The following is a 19,545-nucleotide window of genomic DNA, read 5'->3' as shown; positions in this document are numbered from 1 at the left end:
GATATGAGTGGTTCACACCACTGCACTCTGTCATGGTGATGAAATGTCTAAAGAGATGGGGATCACATTCTAAAGTGATAGGATGTAGCAGGAACATATAAAAACAATGGTAGTGGTGGTGGTGGTGGTGGTGGTGGTGGTGATGATGATGATGATGATGATGATGATGATGAGGTCCTATACTGCGAGGAGCATAGGGGACAATGCGGGAGGCCCGCACCGCTGTACTAGGCAAGGTCCTAGCAGACGTGTTTTGCCATTGCCTTCTTCCGACCGTAATGGGGATGAATGATTATGATAAAGACGACACAACAACCCCAAGTCATCTCGAGGCAGGAAAAATCACTGACCCCGCCGGGAATCGAATCCGGGACCCTGTGCGCGGGAAGGGAGAATGCTACCACAATGGTAGTGGAGGGAGAGGAATGGCAAAATTTCACATACTGAAGAAAATTGTGGAGATGTGAAGTGGAGTTGCAAAGGCAAGCAAATATCTTATATTTATAAATTAGTCATACAAAAGTAAAATGTGATTGTGAAAATAATAAATAATTTATAATTATGTTTGATACAGCACTGAATGCAGTCAAATTTTATTCCTGCCTAACACTGTTAGTTCCTGATTTTCCCATTAGGTGGCACGCATGAACAAGTTAGTCCTACAGTCACCACAGAGTGCAGTGTGCACACAGTGTTGTTTACAGTTTCGTGAATCCAAATCCACTACTACAGTTCAGACACAATTCAGGACAAAATATCTCAATCCACCATGTCAAACAAACTGCTATCAAGTGGTACAAACGTTTCATCGAAACTTGCTACATATCACACAGGACACCGGATCAGTGTTGGCCTGAGGTCTCTGATGCAGCAGTTTAACAAATTTGACAGCCTTACATTCGTAGTCTGGGTAAATCAAAGATGTGCCAGGTTAGAACTAAATATGCCTAGTCTCACAATATGGAAGGTATTACGGAAATGCCTGTTATTCAAATCCTACAAATTGGAACTGTTGTAAGCTTTGAGCGTAAGTAAGTGTTTTTTTGCAGCATAAGCTGTAACAAGATTTACAGTCCTTTCTTTTTTGCTGGGTTAGTGAAATTGTTATATCCTACCTGGGCACGTTTGAACACAATCTAATGCCTCAATTACAAAACGATTTGGGCACAGAATTTATTTTCATGCAAGATGGCACGCCATCACATTATTGTGAAGTTGTCGCATGTCTCTGTAGGAATTTGCTGACTCGGATTGGACGCGGTGAAACAATATCCTGGCCACCGTGATAATTTGATTTAACCCCAGTGGACTCCTGTCCGTTCCTCCGCTTCCAGGGAACGGGCTGCGACGACAGATAACACAAAATGTTGCCGCCATTCGAGACTGGCTTCACGGGATATGACAGGAAAGCAGGACATCTGCTGGGTTACGAAAGGTAACCGCACTGAACATTTGCAAATAAACCGTGAAGATATAGGCCTACTGCATTCAGTGGTGCATCAAATATTTCTGCAAGTTATTTACGTTTTTCACAAATAAAGGTTACTTTTGTGTAAATAATTTATAAACAGCTTCTACGAGCCGCTGCGTGTACTATTTTTGGTAATGCCCCTGTGTTTGTGATGATCAGCAGGTCAGGTGAAAGTACAGTGAACAATATGACCACCACACTCACACTTTGCAGTCCAGTAAGCCAGCCACAACCCAACATTTTATGTCCACAGGACATTCTACAGACTACTCTGCCACGAAAATCTTGGCTAAAACAAGATCCTTCTGGGATTCAGTTATTAAGGAATCTGTGGAAGTAAGTTTAGCAGAAGTTATTAATCATTACAGTGGCTTTCTACTCGATATGGCTCAGGACCCGGTGATTTCTCAAATATCTTCAGAAATGCAAAATTTTACACCTTATGTCCGGTGACAAAATTATTATTTTGACAACTTAATTTTAATCCCGCAGAGGGCGTGTACACATTATCACCTCTGTGCAAGTGCCTGGGCACCACAGATAGAGGAATGTTTGACAGATAGCAGTCACACAATGGAAACCTATACATGTGCACCACCGTATGAATTTGTGGTATAATGTTAGTGACAAGCACCATATATCCTCAGTGTAAACTCACCTGATGACGGCTAAATGGTTGTCAAATGAAACATAAGGTAAGATGTCGACATTACCTGGCTGCAAGCCCTAAATGTCATGGGACAGTGAACAAATGTAGGGGCGAGCTGATAGCTTTGGATCAAGCCGGTTCAGCTAACACACTAATGGCTAAGCCCAGGGAGTTGTATGGCTCCAACAGTCAGGGACAAAGCTGAGCATGAAATCTGGCAAGATTAATGAGTCGTACCATGTAAATATTTGGGAGCAACAATGTGTAGATGTGAGAAGTGGAAAATGGTACGGATTGAGCTTTAGGTAAAGGAAAATGGATGACTTGTGGTTAATTGGTAGGATAGTGGGTAACTGCAGCTTGTCTTAGAAGAAGAAGAACAGGAAGACTGCATACAAAACACTTGGATGTCACACACTGGAATACTGCTCAAGTGTGTTGGAACAGTATCAGGTGGGACCCGACAGGAGACATGGCATCTGGCATATACAAAGAAGGGTGGTGCAAGTAATCACTGGATTGTGACCAATGGGGCAGAGTAACAAAAACATTGTGGAATCTCAACTGGAAGATGCTCTGAGGACAGCTGACCAGGATCTGTACAAACTTCCCCTCACCGATTTGATTTGTATTAACAGAGTGTGTACGGCACGACTAGGGCTTTAACACGTATAAAGAGGAGGATGCAACTCTCAACTGTTTTTGAGAAAAGTGAGTTTGAAAATTACAAGTGTGCTTATGGTGTACACTTTGTTGGACCACCAGTGTTCACGTAATCAACATCCGAGTGAGTTAGTGTTCAGTCTCAAAAGTGCTCAGTCTCCATACTTTTTGTGAGTTACCTGCACCAATATTCAGTGCTACGCTTCGATACTGTGCGACAACTGGGATCCATTTACGATTGTAAAGCAAGTTCGTTTTAAAATACACACGTTGAAAAAAATCAGTAGACATGCAAGAATTCAGCATTCATTGCATCTGCCATATGTTGCAATAACTATTGTTTTCCATTTTTATTTGATCAGTATCGTCCATATTCCTGCAGTGCTGCGTAGATGAACATTATACTGATTTGATCGAATGTTCTCGTGTATTCTTTCATTTCCAATTTCTTTAACCCTTTATGGCAATGTTGCTCTGAAGCAACATCAAAATTGCACACTGAGTTCTGCAACATATTTCAAGTCTCGTCCTCAGATGGGTAGTGATGCTTGCAAGCAACATTTAAGCTATCAGACACAGCAGTATTCTGTTGTCTCTTGTGAAATGTTCGAGAGTAGCGTGCATCTTTAGCAGACATCTTGCAAGATTATGTGAGCACCAGTTACTGGTGCAGCGATTAGATGCAATTTTGCGACACAGTTACTGTGCAATGAAAACTGCTCATAAATGGAAAGAGGAAGTGAAAGGTGAGTTATTAAACAAATGCATTAGTGAAATCTTACCTGCAATAGGACTTACATTTTCTGGGAAGATGAATCCTAGATTTGAGTATCAGGTTGACATCTAGATCAGGAAACGAAATAAACAGGAGTTCTTGCACCAGTGAATGATATACGATATGACAGTTTTGGTCACTGGCCAGAGTACAGGCCATAACTGAAGATGTACCCTTTGTCCTCTGGAACAGCTGACCATAAATTGTAGAACTGTTCTGTCCTTCATAGCAAAAATGAATTGTTTTAAAACGTTTCACATGCAGCAGTGTGAAATGCAACCATTTTTCAGACACAGGAACAACATTGTAGTATTTGGATTGTAGCACTCTCATGCATTTTATGGCCAGTTACCCTTACAACTAACCTACTTTATTTTGAAACAATGAACGAAAAATTGTTTACATGACCACATATGTCTAATTTAAGAAATTTAATACTATTTCCGTGTTAACCAACTAAAGGGTTAAGAAAAAACTATTTCTCCTTTTTTCATGTTAAAGATTGGGGAAAGAGTAAATGAATTATTAAATATCAATACTTTGCATAGTCATAATAAATCCATCATTGGGGTAGGGGGGAGGGGGCCAGAAGAAAAAGGGAGCAATGAGACTCGATCCAGAGACCTCACACTTATGAAACAAAGCGCTTACTCGCTCAGCTGCAGATTCTGTGAACAACAGTGGTCCTAAAAACCATACGACACGAGCGCGCCCACAACTTTCAAATTAAATTTTCTAAAAAACGGTTGATGGTTGTACCTTTCTGTTTAGATATGTTAAAGTCCTAGATATCTCCTACACACACTGTCAATACAAATCAAATTGGTGAGGGGAAGTTCATGCAGTCCTCCTGTGAGTATGTTTAGCACAAACTTATTTAGAAAGCTTCAAGAACTTTCTTTTGGGACAGATACCATGAATAGTCTTCAGCCCCTGCAAATCTATCCCATTGCATATAAAATCAGACTACAACAACAAGTCGTACAGAGGTGCACAGGCAGTCATTCTTTCCACACTCAGCCCATACAAAGGAAATCATTTACAATACAATAAAAAGTACCATATGCCATGCGCTTCATTTTGATGTCCAGAGTGTAGGTGTAGATTGTAGACAGTGCTGTCCTTGTTAGCAGGCACACACTTCAACAAGTCAGGTATGTGTGGAATGCAAAAATATCGATGTGCTATGTAAATTAACCTCAGATTGGCACATGCGAGATCAAAGTAGGCACACACGGCCCCCACAAAGGACGGTGGTCCAAAAAATTTATGCGTACACACTCTACAAGGAGGGGTGAGTGGTTCTTGCAGCGAGAGTCTAGGAAACAGTGCTTTGTATACAATGTGTACAAAATGTTCTGTTTGACTAAATAGGGCTTTCAGAACAGCAAGCCGGTTTCAGGTTTTGGTGCTTGCAGCTTTAGTCAAAAGAAACTGATGACAATCTCACTAAGTGAATTAAATTTACCACAGAAAGATTAGCCAAACAGGGGAGGCAGTGAGCAATCTGCTCACTACAGCCCCATATCACCGATAATTTGGAGTATTACCGCATTCCAGTATAATGAAATACCTCTAAGGGCATACTCTATTGACACAAGCAGACCGGATTCGGAAAATATGGTTCTTTTGAAACCCACTGCCTCTTTAATCGTATGACACAATGAGTGCTATCAACAGGGGATCCCAAGTTGATTCCCTATTTCTAATTTTCCAAAAGGACTTTGACACTTTTACTCACAAGCAGCTTCTAGTAAAATTGTGTGGTAAGGTTTCAACTGTGCAACTGGATTCACGAATTCCTGTTGGAAAGGTCACAGGTCGTAGTACCTAATGGGAAGTGACTGAGTGAAACAGAACTAATATCTGATGTTCCCAAGGATTTGCTATGGGCTCTCTACTGTTCTTAATCTATATAAACAATTCAGGAGACAAACTGAGCAGGCACCTTTGAGTGTTTGCACGTGATGCTGTCATTTATCATCTAAAAAGTCATCAGCACACCAACACAAATTCCAAAATTTAGATTAGATATCTGTATGGGGCCTATAGTTGTGGTTGACCCTAAACAATAAAAAGTGAGAAATTGTCCACATCAGTACTTAAAAAATCCATTAAAGTTTTGTTACATAATATATCACACAAATTTAAAGATTGTCAATTTAACTAAATTCCTAGATATTACAATAACTAAGAATTCTAACTATCATAGAAATTGCTGTTGGGAATGCGAACCAAAGACAGTTTTATTTGCACAACACTCAGAAGTGTGAAGAAATCTACTAAAGGGGCTCCCGACACAACACTCGTCTGATCCCTTCTGGAGTTTTGCTGTGCAGCACGAAATCCTTATAAGATAGAATTGACATATGACATCAAAAAATTTCAGACAAGGGCAGCTCGTTTTGTATTATCACAAAATATGATATCATACCTAAGTTTGGGTGATTAAGTGAAAGCCATTTTTATTTATGATGAGATCTTTTCATGAAATTTTGATCACTAACTTCCGCTGTGAGCAAAAACATTTTGTCGACTCCCAATTATACAGGGAGGAACAATTATCATGATAACATAATGACAATATTATCAAAAGGACACATTACTAATCACCATATAGTGGAGGTGTTGAGTTGAAGATAGGCACAACCTGTCAGCGACTCAACATTTCCACTGTATGTTGAGTAGCAATCTGTCCTTTTCCTATTGTCATTATTCCATCCTGGATATTCCATTGTTTGTTATTGTGATAAAAATAAGAGAAATTGGCAGCTTGCACAGAAAAATTTAGGAATTCATTTGTCACACATACTATTTAAAAATTGAACAGTCATGAAATTGTCCAAGTAGTTCTGTGAACTTTGCATGTGCTACCTATAACTCAGCACCTCCTGTCTTCACTATATCACTCATTTTAAACAGGGAGTATCCACCGCTGTATTCAGAAATATGCCACAAAACTTTTAGGGAGGAAAGTATCCAGAATTCTGAAAGCAGTAAGCAGCTGAACTGTTTCTCAAATCACGGCAGTTTAATCGTTCTCACACTGAGCTGTGTCGACAACCTCTGTAAAATTGGTTCTTCCCAATCCTACTTGTTGCCACTTTATCCTTATGCCATTTCCAATCGAGTGAAAGACAAGTATGGAAACAAACATTGTTTATTTAGATACACTGTCTGTTGTTTACAAGAACAATTATCTCAATAATGTGCCTGCCTCGGTTTCCACAATAAATGAGCAGAATAATACAATGCAGAGTAGTGGGTTCTGTACAACTTAAAGCATAAACACGTACAGTCACAACAGATACACACTGTAAGAGTGGGTGTACGGATGACCTAAGGAGTCAGAAATGACACAAACTGGTGTTTCTCTAAGAATCACTGTCGCTCAAACACACACACGCGCGCTAATAGCAAGGTTTACGGAATGAAACCCGTACAACTACGAGAAACAGCTCCCGAAACTCTGCAGCAGACACTGGCACAAGTCCAAACTACCTCACAGAATGGCACTTCTCGCCGGCACGCGGGAGGCGTTTCACCCCGTCAGTCCTCTCGAAAGGAGCGATCGGAGTGCCTCCAGACTGCCGCATCCCGACGTGGCGAACTCCCGTACCGTGCTCCGCACTACCTCCTGAGCGGCTCCAGGACACCGGGCCGGCCGGCAGAGCGACCTCCGCGGTGCGCCGAGCCCGCGGCAAACCACCACCACCAGGCAGCGAGGGCGGCGCCCGCGACACCCGCCGTGGCCCCGAGGATGAGCAGCAGGCGCAGGCGCCAGTGAGCACGCGAGGCGCGCAGCGTGTTTATGATGCGCACCACCTGTCAGAAAAAGTCGGACGTCCCCTGTGGTAATGTCCCCTAGTTGAAGGTAAAGTGAGGGCTGCTAGGCAGCCTTTAGGACATAAAATTGTTTATCACATAATTGGAGAAAAAGAGGACTTCGTTACCTTAAATCTTGTAACTCGTGCTGTCTCACAAAAAAACAAGGTGTAACTACAACCGACAGATATTGTGATAGAGGTAAGGTAAGCAAGATCCCAACACGATCCTAGTAGATAGTGTCGGAAGTTCCATGCGGCTTTTCACGGATGGTGCTGTAGTATACAGAGAAGTCGCAGCATTAGAAAATTGTAGCGAAATGCAGGAAGATCTGCAGCGGACAGGCACTTGGTGCAGGGAGTGGCAACTGACCCTTGACATAGACAAATGTAATGTATTGCAAATACATAGAAAGAAGGATCCTTTATTGTATGATTATATGATAGCGGAACAAACACTGGCAGTAGTTACTTCTGTCAAATATCTGGGAGTACGCGTGCAGAATGATTTGAAGTGGAATGATCATATAAAATTAATTGTCGGTAAGGCGGGTACTAGGTCGAAACTCGTTGGGAGAGTCCTTTGAAAATGTTGTCCATCGACAAAGGAGGTGGCTTACAAAACACTCGTTCGACCTATACTTGAGTATTGCTCATCAGTGTGGGATCCGTACCAGGTCGGGTTGACGGAGGAGATAGACAAGATCCAAAGAAGAGGGGCGCGTTTCGTCACAGTGTTATCTGGTAAGCGTGATAGCGTTATGCAGATGTTTAACAAACTCGAGTGGCAGACTCTGTAAGACAGGCACTCTGCATCGCAGTGTAGCTTGCTGTCCAGGTTTCGAGAGGGTGCGTTTCTGGATGAGATATCGAATATATTGCTTCCCCCGACTTATACCACCCGAGGAGATCACGAATGTAAAATTAGAGAGATTCGAGCGAGAATGGAGGCTTTCCGGCAGTCGTTCTTCCCGCGAACCATACGCGAGTGGAACAGGAAAGGGAGGTAATGACAGTGGCACGTAAAGTGCCCTCCGCCACACACTGTTGGGTGGCGTGCGGATTATAAATGTAGATGTAGATGTAGAATTACAACAAATCCCAACAGGTCTACGATCGCTCAGACCCTTAAGGAAAGTTGGAACACTCTATCCCGACAATGTTAAATTTAGTGACTTGGCTTCCCTGTATTTCAGGAACCACTGTAGCCATTGACATAAAACTTTTATAGGACATTAAACTGTATGTCCTCGTCTACTGTACTACAATAACTGCATTTCAGCCTCTGTGTATTTTTTAACTACACGGTTAAAATTGGGGGTACTTTTTTTGTACGTCATCCTAAATAACTTTGATTATACACAACACTATATTGTTCTTTTAGTTCAGTAGACTCAGGATATGTATGTTATTACTCCCCGAAAATTTGAATACTCTACTCAAAGTGGTTTCTGAGATTTAGGGAAAAATGCAACAGAGAATGTAAATTTTCGGGAACGGCTTCTAAAGTTTCAAAAGACTGTAACTCACTTAATATATGCTTAATTTTTTATTTTTAGTCACTCAGAAGCACCCTGCACCATACAGTATATCATCCTCTTGATCTTTTTCCAAGTTTTTTTCTTCTTTCTGCACTCCTTAGTGGCCAACTCTGCTTTATTAATGCAAACCTTGTCCATCCATTCAAGTTCTCTGGTGCAGTTTGCTCCAGAATTAATTCCCATATGCTGTAGTACTTTCACCCTACCAATGTTGCCATCATTAAAAGCAATAACAGCATCAATGACCACCCACTTTAGTGTCTTCATTCCAACAAAAACGTTTTTGGTAAGCAAGTCCATATAAGATTATTGAACGACTCATTGGGATTTTGAGTCTGACCGTGTAGACACTTCTTCAGCAATTTAGGACTTGCCAGATCTCTTTAAATAGGTTTTACGATATCCATGACTGTTGCTGGGATGGAATGTTTATGGCTATATGAACTGAGTAAGTACTGGGCACTGCGGTACTTGCACCATGAATCAGGTCCAGGAGGGCAAAGGTGGTGTACTGGTTTTTCATCAGTTGACAGTCTGTGGAAGAAAGTAATCCATACTGCCTGCTTCATTTTCAACAAATCTTCAGTATTATTTCTAATGGCCATCCCATAATATGGCTGTAGTTCATCATTTTGCCTGTAAGCCTGCCCTTGTGGCTTTACCATCATCAGAAACTTTCTTGTCTCTCAAGCTTTGTTTCAACGTCCTCAACCTGGTGCCCATCCTCTTCTGGACATGACCAACACATTCCAGTTTTGTGGTAATCTTCTCACCATAAGGCTGAGTGGCTACTACACTGTTATATGCTTTTGAGTCTCCATCACCTAAGAACTTAGTGTAACACACTCCCCTTTCATTCACAGATTGTCTAAAAATATCAAAAGCTGCAGAGACCTCCATACCACCACCTGTTCCTTCATAATTTCTGTCAAAGATATGCCCTTCTTCATTCCCTGATTTACACTTATAACAATGTTTGGTTAAAATCTGGAAATCTAAAATCTTTGCAGTATCCACACTGGTCACCGTAGCAACAGAATTCTTAGAACTGTAGCCGTACTTCTACCCCAAGTGCCATCAAAAGCTACTGGTATGTCACTCATACCATCATTTATTTCAACAGCTTCATTTGCAGCACCCTTCACTGACTCGCATGCAACAGATTCCACAGCAGCTCCAATACATCCTGAATACTTGTCAATTTTACAAGGTGGGCGTGGCATATTCATCACGGCACACATTGCTTCTGCTGCAGTGAGTTCTTAGCCAATACCTCTCAATCCATAAAGCCACCTAACATTTACTTCAAAAAAATTATCTATACACTTATCAGAATTCCAAAATGAATGAGTATATTTACAACTGGCACAATTAATGATAAGTTTCCTGGCTAGCCCATCTGATACCTCACTGTCTTCATGTAAACTAACTGGCCCTCCACATATTTTACAACACACACACATTACCTAACACCCTTGTTAGGATGTTTAAGGCTATCAGAATATAACATAACCTACCATCTGCATCACTTTCATTTTGAGAAGACTGTGTATCATAATGTTTTATTTTAATCTTCAAAGCAGTAATGGGTGTTTCTCTAGATACTGACGAGTTTGCCTGCATTTCATTGTCTGTATCTTGACATACCACATGTTGAACACAATGTTTCCCTTTATTTGAAGATCTATTACCATCAAACCCACATTTCTTAAAAACACTTCAATTTGGCATCAACATTTTGAGAGATTTACCAATCTATTCACCACTTTTCCTCAGAAAAACGTTAGCACTTTGATACACACTGCGTGTTTATACTATGAAACGATAATGTTTTCGACAGTGCTACCAATACAAACATGTAATTTAACTTTTATATCACAACAATCCACAGCCTTCTATCCTTCCATATAAAAAAATAATTTTATTGGATCTTGAAGTAATGCACATAAAAATGTTAACATTTTCAACCAGTGTAGATTATATTTAAAAAAATAAAATAAAATTCTTCCCGTTTGAGTTTATAAGTGATATATATACCATTTTATTCAGAAAATTACCGATTTTATAATGACATAAAAATCCGGAAAAAAAAAAAAAAAAATTCTGTTCTAACTCCCCTTAATATGAAAATGAAGGGAGGCAGCCATAAGTTTACCGAAGAAGGCTGACAAGACTCATTAAAATATAAATTATGCACTCTAATCCATTGCCATATTGTCTGGAAGCAGCAAAATATTGCTGGACCCGACAGGGTACTGACCATAAAGAGAAACTAGATACATTCCAATACTAGTAGATGTAGTGAGAGAGAGGGAGAGAGAGGGAGGGAGGGAGGGAGGGAGGGAGGGAGGGAGGGAGGGAGGGAGAGAGAGAGAGAGTGTGTGTGTGGAGGCGGGGGGGGGGGGGGGGGGGGGGGCGCCCCATCGCTGACTACAATAAAGAGAAATAGTGAAGCTTCACAAAGCATTAACGCCCCCATAAATGAGCAAACTCATTTGTCAAATTCATCCTCGTCTAGCCACAGATATGGAAAGCAAGACCATACACATTCAAACAATGTTTGTCAGTTTAACCTCATTTCAAAACAGACGCTGTTCATGTTCGTGAGAATTATAACAGTTGTGAAAATGACCACAAATGCAGACAAAGCAGTCCTTACTCTGACTTTGGCACTGTGTTTAAAGAAGAAGAACAAAACATCATAGTGGTCCAGGGAATGGCTTAAAAGGAGAGAGAAATACAGACACGAAAAAGTGTTTATGGAAATGTTACATTCCGAACATGATGATTATACCAACTCTCTGCAGATGGACAGTGAAACTGTTAATAACCTGATTTTGTTCATTACCTCTTCCTATATAACATATGGCTGGGAATGATGAACACCTATACAGTTCTGGTAGTTGCCAGTACTACTTTGTTTTTATCTTTGATCATAGTTTCAACAGCTGTGGAAATTCAAGATACAGGGAGAAAAATTGTAATAAAACTATTTTCACTAGACAAATGCAGTGAAACATTGGCACAAACAATGTCTGCCATTTGTCAAACATTCCATCAATCGAAATTTCTCACAATACATCAAACACTATTTATGCCTGACAAACATGTCCAAAAGCACCATTTACGGTCAAATGTTTGACAAAAGTGAAGTTTGATAAACTGCTTGATCTTGTATTGGAGCCTTTATGCTATTTAAATGTTTTTTGAGGGTCAATTGTGCTAACATAATGACATGAAATTGCAGCAGAAGTATTAGTAGTGGTGTTAGTAACATAATTTTCAGTGGTAGTAGTTGCTGAAAAGATAGGTGGTGGTCGCAGTAGTAGTAATAAGGAATTTTTATAATTATAAGAGTTATATTGCTTATTATTGTAATGGTATTATATGCTGTTGTTACAGTACTAATAGCAGTGGGTATTAAGATAACTGTAAAATGCGTCAACAAAATCTGAAATAAAGACAATCTGTCGCTCTTTTCTGTCACAATAAAGAAAGCACATAGGTAAACTACATGTAGATTAGTTTATAGGTAGCCATCTAGAAGTTACGAGGGATAGTAGCAAAATGAAATAAAGATAAGGAAAAAATAATATTATAGACACCAAACTTAAAGTCTAGACTAGACAAACGTTAAGGGCAGGAAAAATAAACATATCATCACAGATATTCACATAACACTCCACTGTCTCCATCAAGAAAGTGGACCGTGATAAATATCATGCGGTTATAAATAAAGTGCACCTACTCACAGAGCCCCAATGTGGGCTGTAATTATAGTGTGGCAGCGAAACTTGGTAGATATTCTAAAGCGTTAATGCAGAACCAATTTCTGCTGGAAAAAAAAAATTAGTTCCAGTTTTAGTCACCAGATGCACAATTTGTACTGTACAGGATCTCATCATCGTCTCTGATGCTGATTTTGAACAAACTATGTAACAGTAGTTAATAATGACACCAACATTATGATTCATTTGTTTGTGTTTTTCTGCCCATGTTCCATTACTAACCATTATATATGGAAACATTTCTAAACATCTGTCTTGCATTCACATTGCCAGATTTGCCTCTGGTGGCCAAAATTGGAAATAATTTTATTTCTAGCATAAATCTGTTCTGCGTTAATGCATTAGAATATCTACTGAGTTTTGCTACCAGACGATAGTTACAATCCACGTTTGACTTCTGTGAGTAGTTGCGCATCCACTCTCTAAATAGTCATTTGCTCATTCATCTTCCATGATCTAGGTTAGTAATATACACTGAAATTGAGTGTAGCAAAGTAAAACTGCTGAATTCCATTTTCAAATGCTTCTTTACAATATAAAATACAGAAGTATTGCCTCAACTTAATTCTCACACCACAACAAAGATAGGGGATATAGATATTAGTGCCAGTGATGTTGACAAACAGCTAAAACTGTTAAAAATGAACAAAGCTCCAGGGCCTAAAGCAATCACTATCAGATTCTATACCAAATTCGCATCTAAGTTTGCCCTTTTTTAACCGTAAATTACTGTAGATCCATTTAACACAGTGGTTGGAAGAAAGCACACATACACCTGCCTTACAAGATGGGCAGCAGAAGTGATCCAATATCTTTGACATCCATTACTTGTAGAATCTTACAACATATTCTGAGCTCAACTGGAATAAAGTATCCCAAACAGAATGACCTCCTCCATGCCAACCAACACAGATTCTGAAACCTAACATGCACTTTCCCCACTACATCTTGAAAGCCACAGATCAAGATAGTCACGTAAATGTAGCATTTCTTAAATTCCGAAAAGCATTCGATCTACTACCACACCAACACTTATTATCGAACATACAAGTATACGGAGCATTGAGCAAAATTTGTGACTTCACTGACAATTTCTTGGAAGGGAGGATGTTACATGTTATCTTGGATGGAGAATCTTGAGACATGTGCTAGTAACTTTGGGTGTGCCCTACTGATGTGTATTGGGACCCTTGCCATGCATGTTCTACATCAACACTAGAACTGCCAACAGGAAATTTTTGAACCACAGCAAAATTTTAACACCTCCCCCCCCCCCCCCCCACCCAAATCACCTAATTGTTTTGGGAGGCGAATTAAGATTAATGACATTTAATATTTCTTAGTCTAGTCAAAACAATGCCCCAGGAGTAGACAACATTCCATTATAATTACTGATAGCCTTGGGAGAGAGCCAGCCCTGACAAAACTCTACCATCTGGTGAGCAAGATGTATGAGATAGGCGAAATACCCTCAGGCTTCGAGAAGGATATAATAATTCCAATCCCAAAGAAAGCAGGTGTTGACAGATGTGAGAATTACCGAACCATCAGTTTAATAAGTCACAGCTGCAAAATACTAACACAAATTCTTTAAATCCTAATGGAAAAACTGGTAGGGCAGATCAGTTTGAATTCCGTAGAAATGTTGGAAGACATGAGGCAATAATGACTTACCTTAGAAAATAGATTAAGGAAAGGCAAATCTACATTTCTAGCATTTGTAGACTTAGAGAAAGCTTTTGACAATGTTGACTGGAATACTCTCTTTCAAATTCTGAAGGTGGCAGGGGTAAAATGCAGGAAGCGAAAGGCTATTTACAATTTATAGAGAAACCAGATGGCAGTTGTAAGAGTAGCAGTAGTTGGGAAGGGAGTGAGACAGGGTTGTAGCCTGTCCCCGATGTTACTGAATCTGTATATTGAGCAAGCAATAAAGGAAACAAAAGAAAAATTTTGAGTAAGAATTAAAATCCATGGAGAGGAAATAAAAACTTGATGTATGCGATGACACTGTAATTCTGTCAGATACAGCAAAGGACCTGGAAGAGCAGTAAAGCAAAATGAGGATAATGAAATGTAGTCGAGTTAACTTGGGTGATGCTGAAGGAATTAGATTAGGAAATGAGACACTTAAAGTAGTAAAGGAGTTTTGCTATTTGGGGAGGAAAATAACTGATGATGGTTGAAGTAGAGGGGATATAAAATGTAAAGTAGCAATGGCAAAGAAAGCATTTCTGAAGAACAGAAATTTGTTGACATCGAGTATAGATTTAAGTGTCAGGAAGTCTTTTCTGAAAGTATTTACATGGAGTGTAACAATGTATGGAAGTGAAACATAGGCGACAACTAGTTTAGACAAGAAGAGAATAGAAGCTTTTGAAATGTGGTTTACAGAAGAGTGCTGAAGATTAGATGGGTATATCACATAACTAATGAGGGAGTTTAATATAATCCATTATGGAGTCGAGGTAGCAGTTGTCGTTATACTGGTTATCACTGTTAACATTCAACCGCGATTCTTATACATATATTTTAACAACGCGTTTCAAGAGACAATGCTCTCATCATCAGGTTGTAAAGTCTATGTCATGAAATTAGACGGACTAAAAAGACAAAATACCATCACAAATAGTTGGGAAGGCCATAGAATAAAACAGAATTAAAAGTACACTCCTGGAAATGGAAAAAAGAACACATTGACACCGGTGTGTCAGACCCACCATACTTGCTCCGGACACTGCGAGAGGGCTGTACAAGCAATGATCACACGCACGGCACAGCGGACACACCAGGAACCGCGGTGTTGGCCGTCGAATGGCGCTAGCTGCGCAGCATTTGTGCACCGCCGCCGTCAGTGTCAGCCAGTTTGCCGTGGCATACGGAGCTCCATTGCAGTCTTTAACACTGGTAGCATGCCGCGACAGCGTGGACGTGAACCGTATGTGCAGTTGACGGACTTTGAGCGAGGGCGTATAGTGGGCATGCGGGAGGCCGGGTGGACGTACCGCCGAATTGCTCAACACGTGGGGCGTGAGGTCTCCACAGTACATCGATGTTGTCGCCAGTGGTCGGCGGAAGGTGCACGTGCCCGTCGACCTGGGACCGGACCGCAGCGACACACGGATGCACGCAAAGACCGTAGGATCCTACGCAGTGCCGTAGGGGACCGCACCGCCACTTCCCAGCAAATTAGGGACACTGTCGCTCCTGGGGTATCGGCGAGGACCATTCGCAACCGTCTCCATGAAGCTGGGCTACGGTCCCGCACACCGTTAGGCCGTCTTCCGCTCACGCCCCAACATCGTGCAGCCCGCCTCCAGTGGTGTCGCGACAGGCGTGAATGGAGGGACGAATGGAGACGTGTCATCTTCAGCGATGAGAGTCGCTTCTGCCTTGGTGCCAATGATGGTCGTATGCGTGTTTGGTGCCGTGCAGGTGAGCGCCACAATCAGGACTGCATACGACCGAGGCACACAGGGCCAACACCCGGCATCATGGTGTGGGGAGCGATCTCCTACACTGGCCGTACACCACTGGTGATCGTCGAGGGGACACTGAATAGTGCACGGTACATCCAAACCGTCATCGAACCCATCATTCTACCATTCCTAGACCGGCAAGGGAACTTGCTGTTCCAACAGGACAATGCACGTCCGCATGTATCCCGTGCCACCCAACGTGCTCTAGAAGGTGTAAGTTAACTACCCTGGCCAGCAAGATCTCCGGATCTGTCCCCCATTGAGCATGTTTGGGACTGGATGAAGCGTCGTCTCACGTGGTCTGCACGTCCAGCACGAACGCTTGTCCAACTGAGGCGCCAGGTGGAAATGGCATGGCAAGCCGTTCCACAGGACTACATCCAGCATCTCTACGATCGTCTCCATGGGAGAATAGCAGCCTGCATTGCTGCGAAAGGTGGATATACACTGTACTAGTGCCGACATTGTGCATGCTCTGTTGCCTGTGTCTATGTGCCTGTGGTTCTGTCAGTGTGATCATGTGATGTATCTGACCCCAGGAATGTGTCAATAAAGTTTCCCCTTCCTGGGACAATGAATTCACGGTGTTCTTATTTCAATTTCCAGGAGTGTATATTGGACTGTGGGTCCTCATCTTACATTGAAGTTGTTGACACAAGTCGATGGCCGTCCCATAGCTACCAAGTATGCTGTTGCACTGTGCCGGCTCGGGAGCTGTTGTGGACTGACGTGCCTGTGTTATCATGAATCCAACGGCCCCCAAATTAAGATCACAGGTGAAGATATATAAAGATCTGCATCCGGTTCGTCCGATTGTTAACGGTCAAAATAGTCCAGCATATAAAATAACGAAATTGTTGAACCAAATTCTGAAAAAGACTTACGTGTATAAAAATAACTATTCGGCGTGTGGTAGTATAACCATGATAGGTTAAATTAAAGATACGCCAGTCACTGACACTTCCCGTTTGGTTTCGTTGGATGTTAAGAACTTATACTCCAGTGTTCCGGTTAACAAAACTATAGAAATCATGAAGAGAAATTTCCTTAAATACGGTAAAATTTCAACGCAAGAGACAACTGAATTTATTGAACTCCTACAGCTCATTACAAGTTTTAATTATTTTACGTTTAATAACAAATTTTATATTCAGGACGATGGGTTAGCCATGGGGTCCAGTATTTCAGGAACTATGGCAGACATTTTTATCGATGACCTTGAAGATAAAGTTCTAAATTCTGACGATAACATTATGGATAAAATTGTTTATTACAAACGTTATGTTGACGACACTCTGTTACTTGTCGATGGTTCCTGTGAGGACATTGAGGAAATAGTAAAAAAGTTCAACGACACACATAATAAAATAGAATTTACCGTGGAGTATGAAACTGACAATTGTTTACAGTTCCTGGACCTGAATATATAAAAAAACGGGGCAACAAACATGCGTTCTCCGTTTATAGAAAACAAACTACGACTGATGCAGTGATCCCGAATGATTCATGCCATCCGCAGGCTAATAAAGAAGCTGCTTTCCGTAGTCTCGTGCATAGGGCAGTCAATATACCTATGAGCAAAAAAGATAGGGAGACTGAAATTAATACCGTTAAGAGAATAGCGATGAATAATGGTTATAGAATAGATATGGTTAAAAAACTGTTACGGAAAAGTAATGAGCGCAAAAAGAAAAAACCTGATGGAGAGAAAGTGAAAATTATCACGATGCCATACTACGGAACAGTCTCACAAAAGATAGCAAATATTTTTAAGCCATACGATGTTAAAATAGCTTTTCAGACTAATAACCTAGTGAGGTATAGCTTTAATCACGATATTGGCGAGAAGAGAAATAAGTTTGAAAGATCGGGAGTTTATAAGATTCAGTGCAGAACTTGTGATGCAAAATATATAGGGCAGACAGGAAGATCATTCGCGATCTGGTGTAAAGAACATAAAGATGCGTTCAGGTTAGGAAATTATGACAAATCAGCTGTTGCGAACCATATATATGAAACAGGCCATCCCCTTAATAGCATAGAAGATAACGTAGAAATATTGCATGTAGAAAAGAGAGGGAGGAAACTAGATTTACTAGAGGAATTCGAGATAGCTATCCATGAAAAGAAACAAAGCAATATTCTAAATGCACGAGATAATTTTAAAGAAATGAGATTTTTTAGCGGGTTTTTAGAATTATTTTAGGGTAGGTATGCGACTTTAAACTTTTAGCATGTCACTGACAGAGTTGCGAGAGGCTAACGATGGCAGACCAATGCAATAAGGAAATAAGGCGCCCAATAGCATAGCGTTACCGTCAAGCACATGGCTGTAACCACGCCACAACACCTAGGCACGTCAGTCCACAACAGCTCCCGAGCCGGCACAGTGCAACAGCATACTTGGTAGCTATGGGACGGCCATCGACTTGTGTCAACAACTTCAATGTAAGACGAGGACTCACAGTCCAATATACTTTTAATTATGTTTTACTCTTTGGCCTTCCCAACTATTTGTGATGGTATTTTGTCTTTTTAGTCCATTTAATTTTATGACATAGACTTAACAACCAGATGATGAGAGCATTGTCTCTTGAAACGTGTTGTTAAAATATATGTATAAGAATCGCAGTTGAATGCTAACAGTGATAACCAGTAATGAGGGAGTACTGAACAGAATTGGAGAGAAGAGGAATTTATGGCACAACTTGAAAAGAAGAAGAAGGGATCGGTTGGTAGGACATGTTCTGAGGCATCAAGGGATCACCAATTTAGTACTGGAGGGTAGTGTGGAGGGTGAAAATCATAGAGGGAGACCAAGAGATGAATACACTAAGCAGATTCTGAAGGATGTAGGTTGCAGTAGGTACTGGGAGATGAAGAAGCTTGCACAGGTTAGAGTAGCATGGAGAGCTGCATCAAACCAGTCTCAGGACTGAAGACCACAACAACACCTGAAACCACCGACATGACATTTTTGTCTCTCTGAATAAACTAAGTGCTGGTTATTACAACCCACAGTTGGTAGATATTATTGTCTCTGTAGCTGTAACATAGATATGAAATTGTAAGAGTGGCATCTTTCACAGTGATGCACCTGCTAACAAGTGGTGTAATTCAGGTAAAGGATGCTTTCTCAGTAATTTGTCTGCCAGAGCAGAGGTGTAGGCATCTGATGAAACAAATAGGGAAGTAATTCTCCCTAATATTTGAGCTCCTGGAAACTGACACAGCAAAATATCCTTTGGGAGAATTCTGGTCCGTCTCCGTACAAGAAGGTGAGTTTTCAGTGATTCTGTATTGAGTGCCTGGCATTTGATTACTGAGAAACTTGTTCTCAAACACATTCAGAAAG

At 40.9% G+C, this 19,545-nt stretch overlaps 1 protein-coding gene across 1 annotated transcript in view; it reads right to left on the bottom strand.

The window, feature by feature from the left end:
- Nucleotides 1-6,702: 6,702 nt before the first annotated feature.
- LOC124554089 (dephospho-CoA kinase) overlaps nt 6,703-19,545 on the bottom strand; it is a 56,000-nt gene continuing 43,157 nt past the window's right edge. Inside the window, exon 5 of the mRNA XM_047128138.1 lies at nt 6,703-7,383. Within this exon, the coding sequence (XP_046984094.1) occupies nt 7,189-7,383 (195 nt within the window). The 3' untranslated portion in view covers nt 6,703-7,188. The remainder of the gene's footprint in view (nt 7,384-19,545) is intronic.

Source organism: Schistocerca americana, chromosome 11, assembly GCF_021461395.2.
Source record: "Schistocerca americana isolate TAMUIC-IGC-003095 chromosome 11, iqSchAmer2.1, whole genome shotgun sequence".
In the NCBI taxonomy this organism is placed as follows: domain Eukaryota; kingdom Metazoa; phylum Arthropoda; class Insecta; order Orthoptera; family Acrididae; genus Schistocerca; species Schistocerca americana.
Note: the sequence above shows the minus strand (reverse complement) of the source record. Positions and strands in the feature narration are given on the sequence as shown.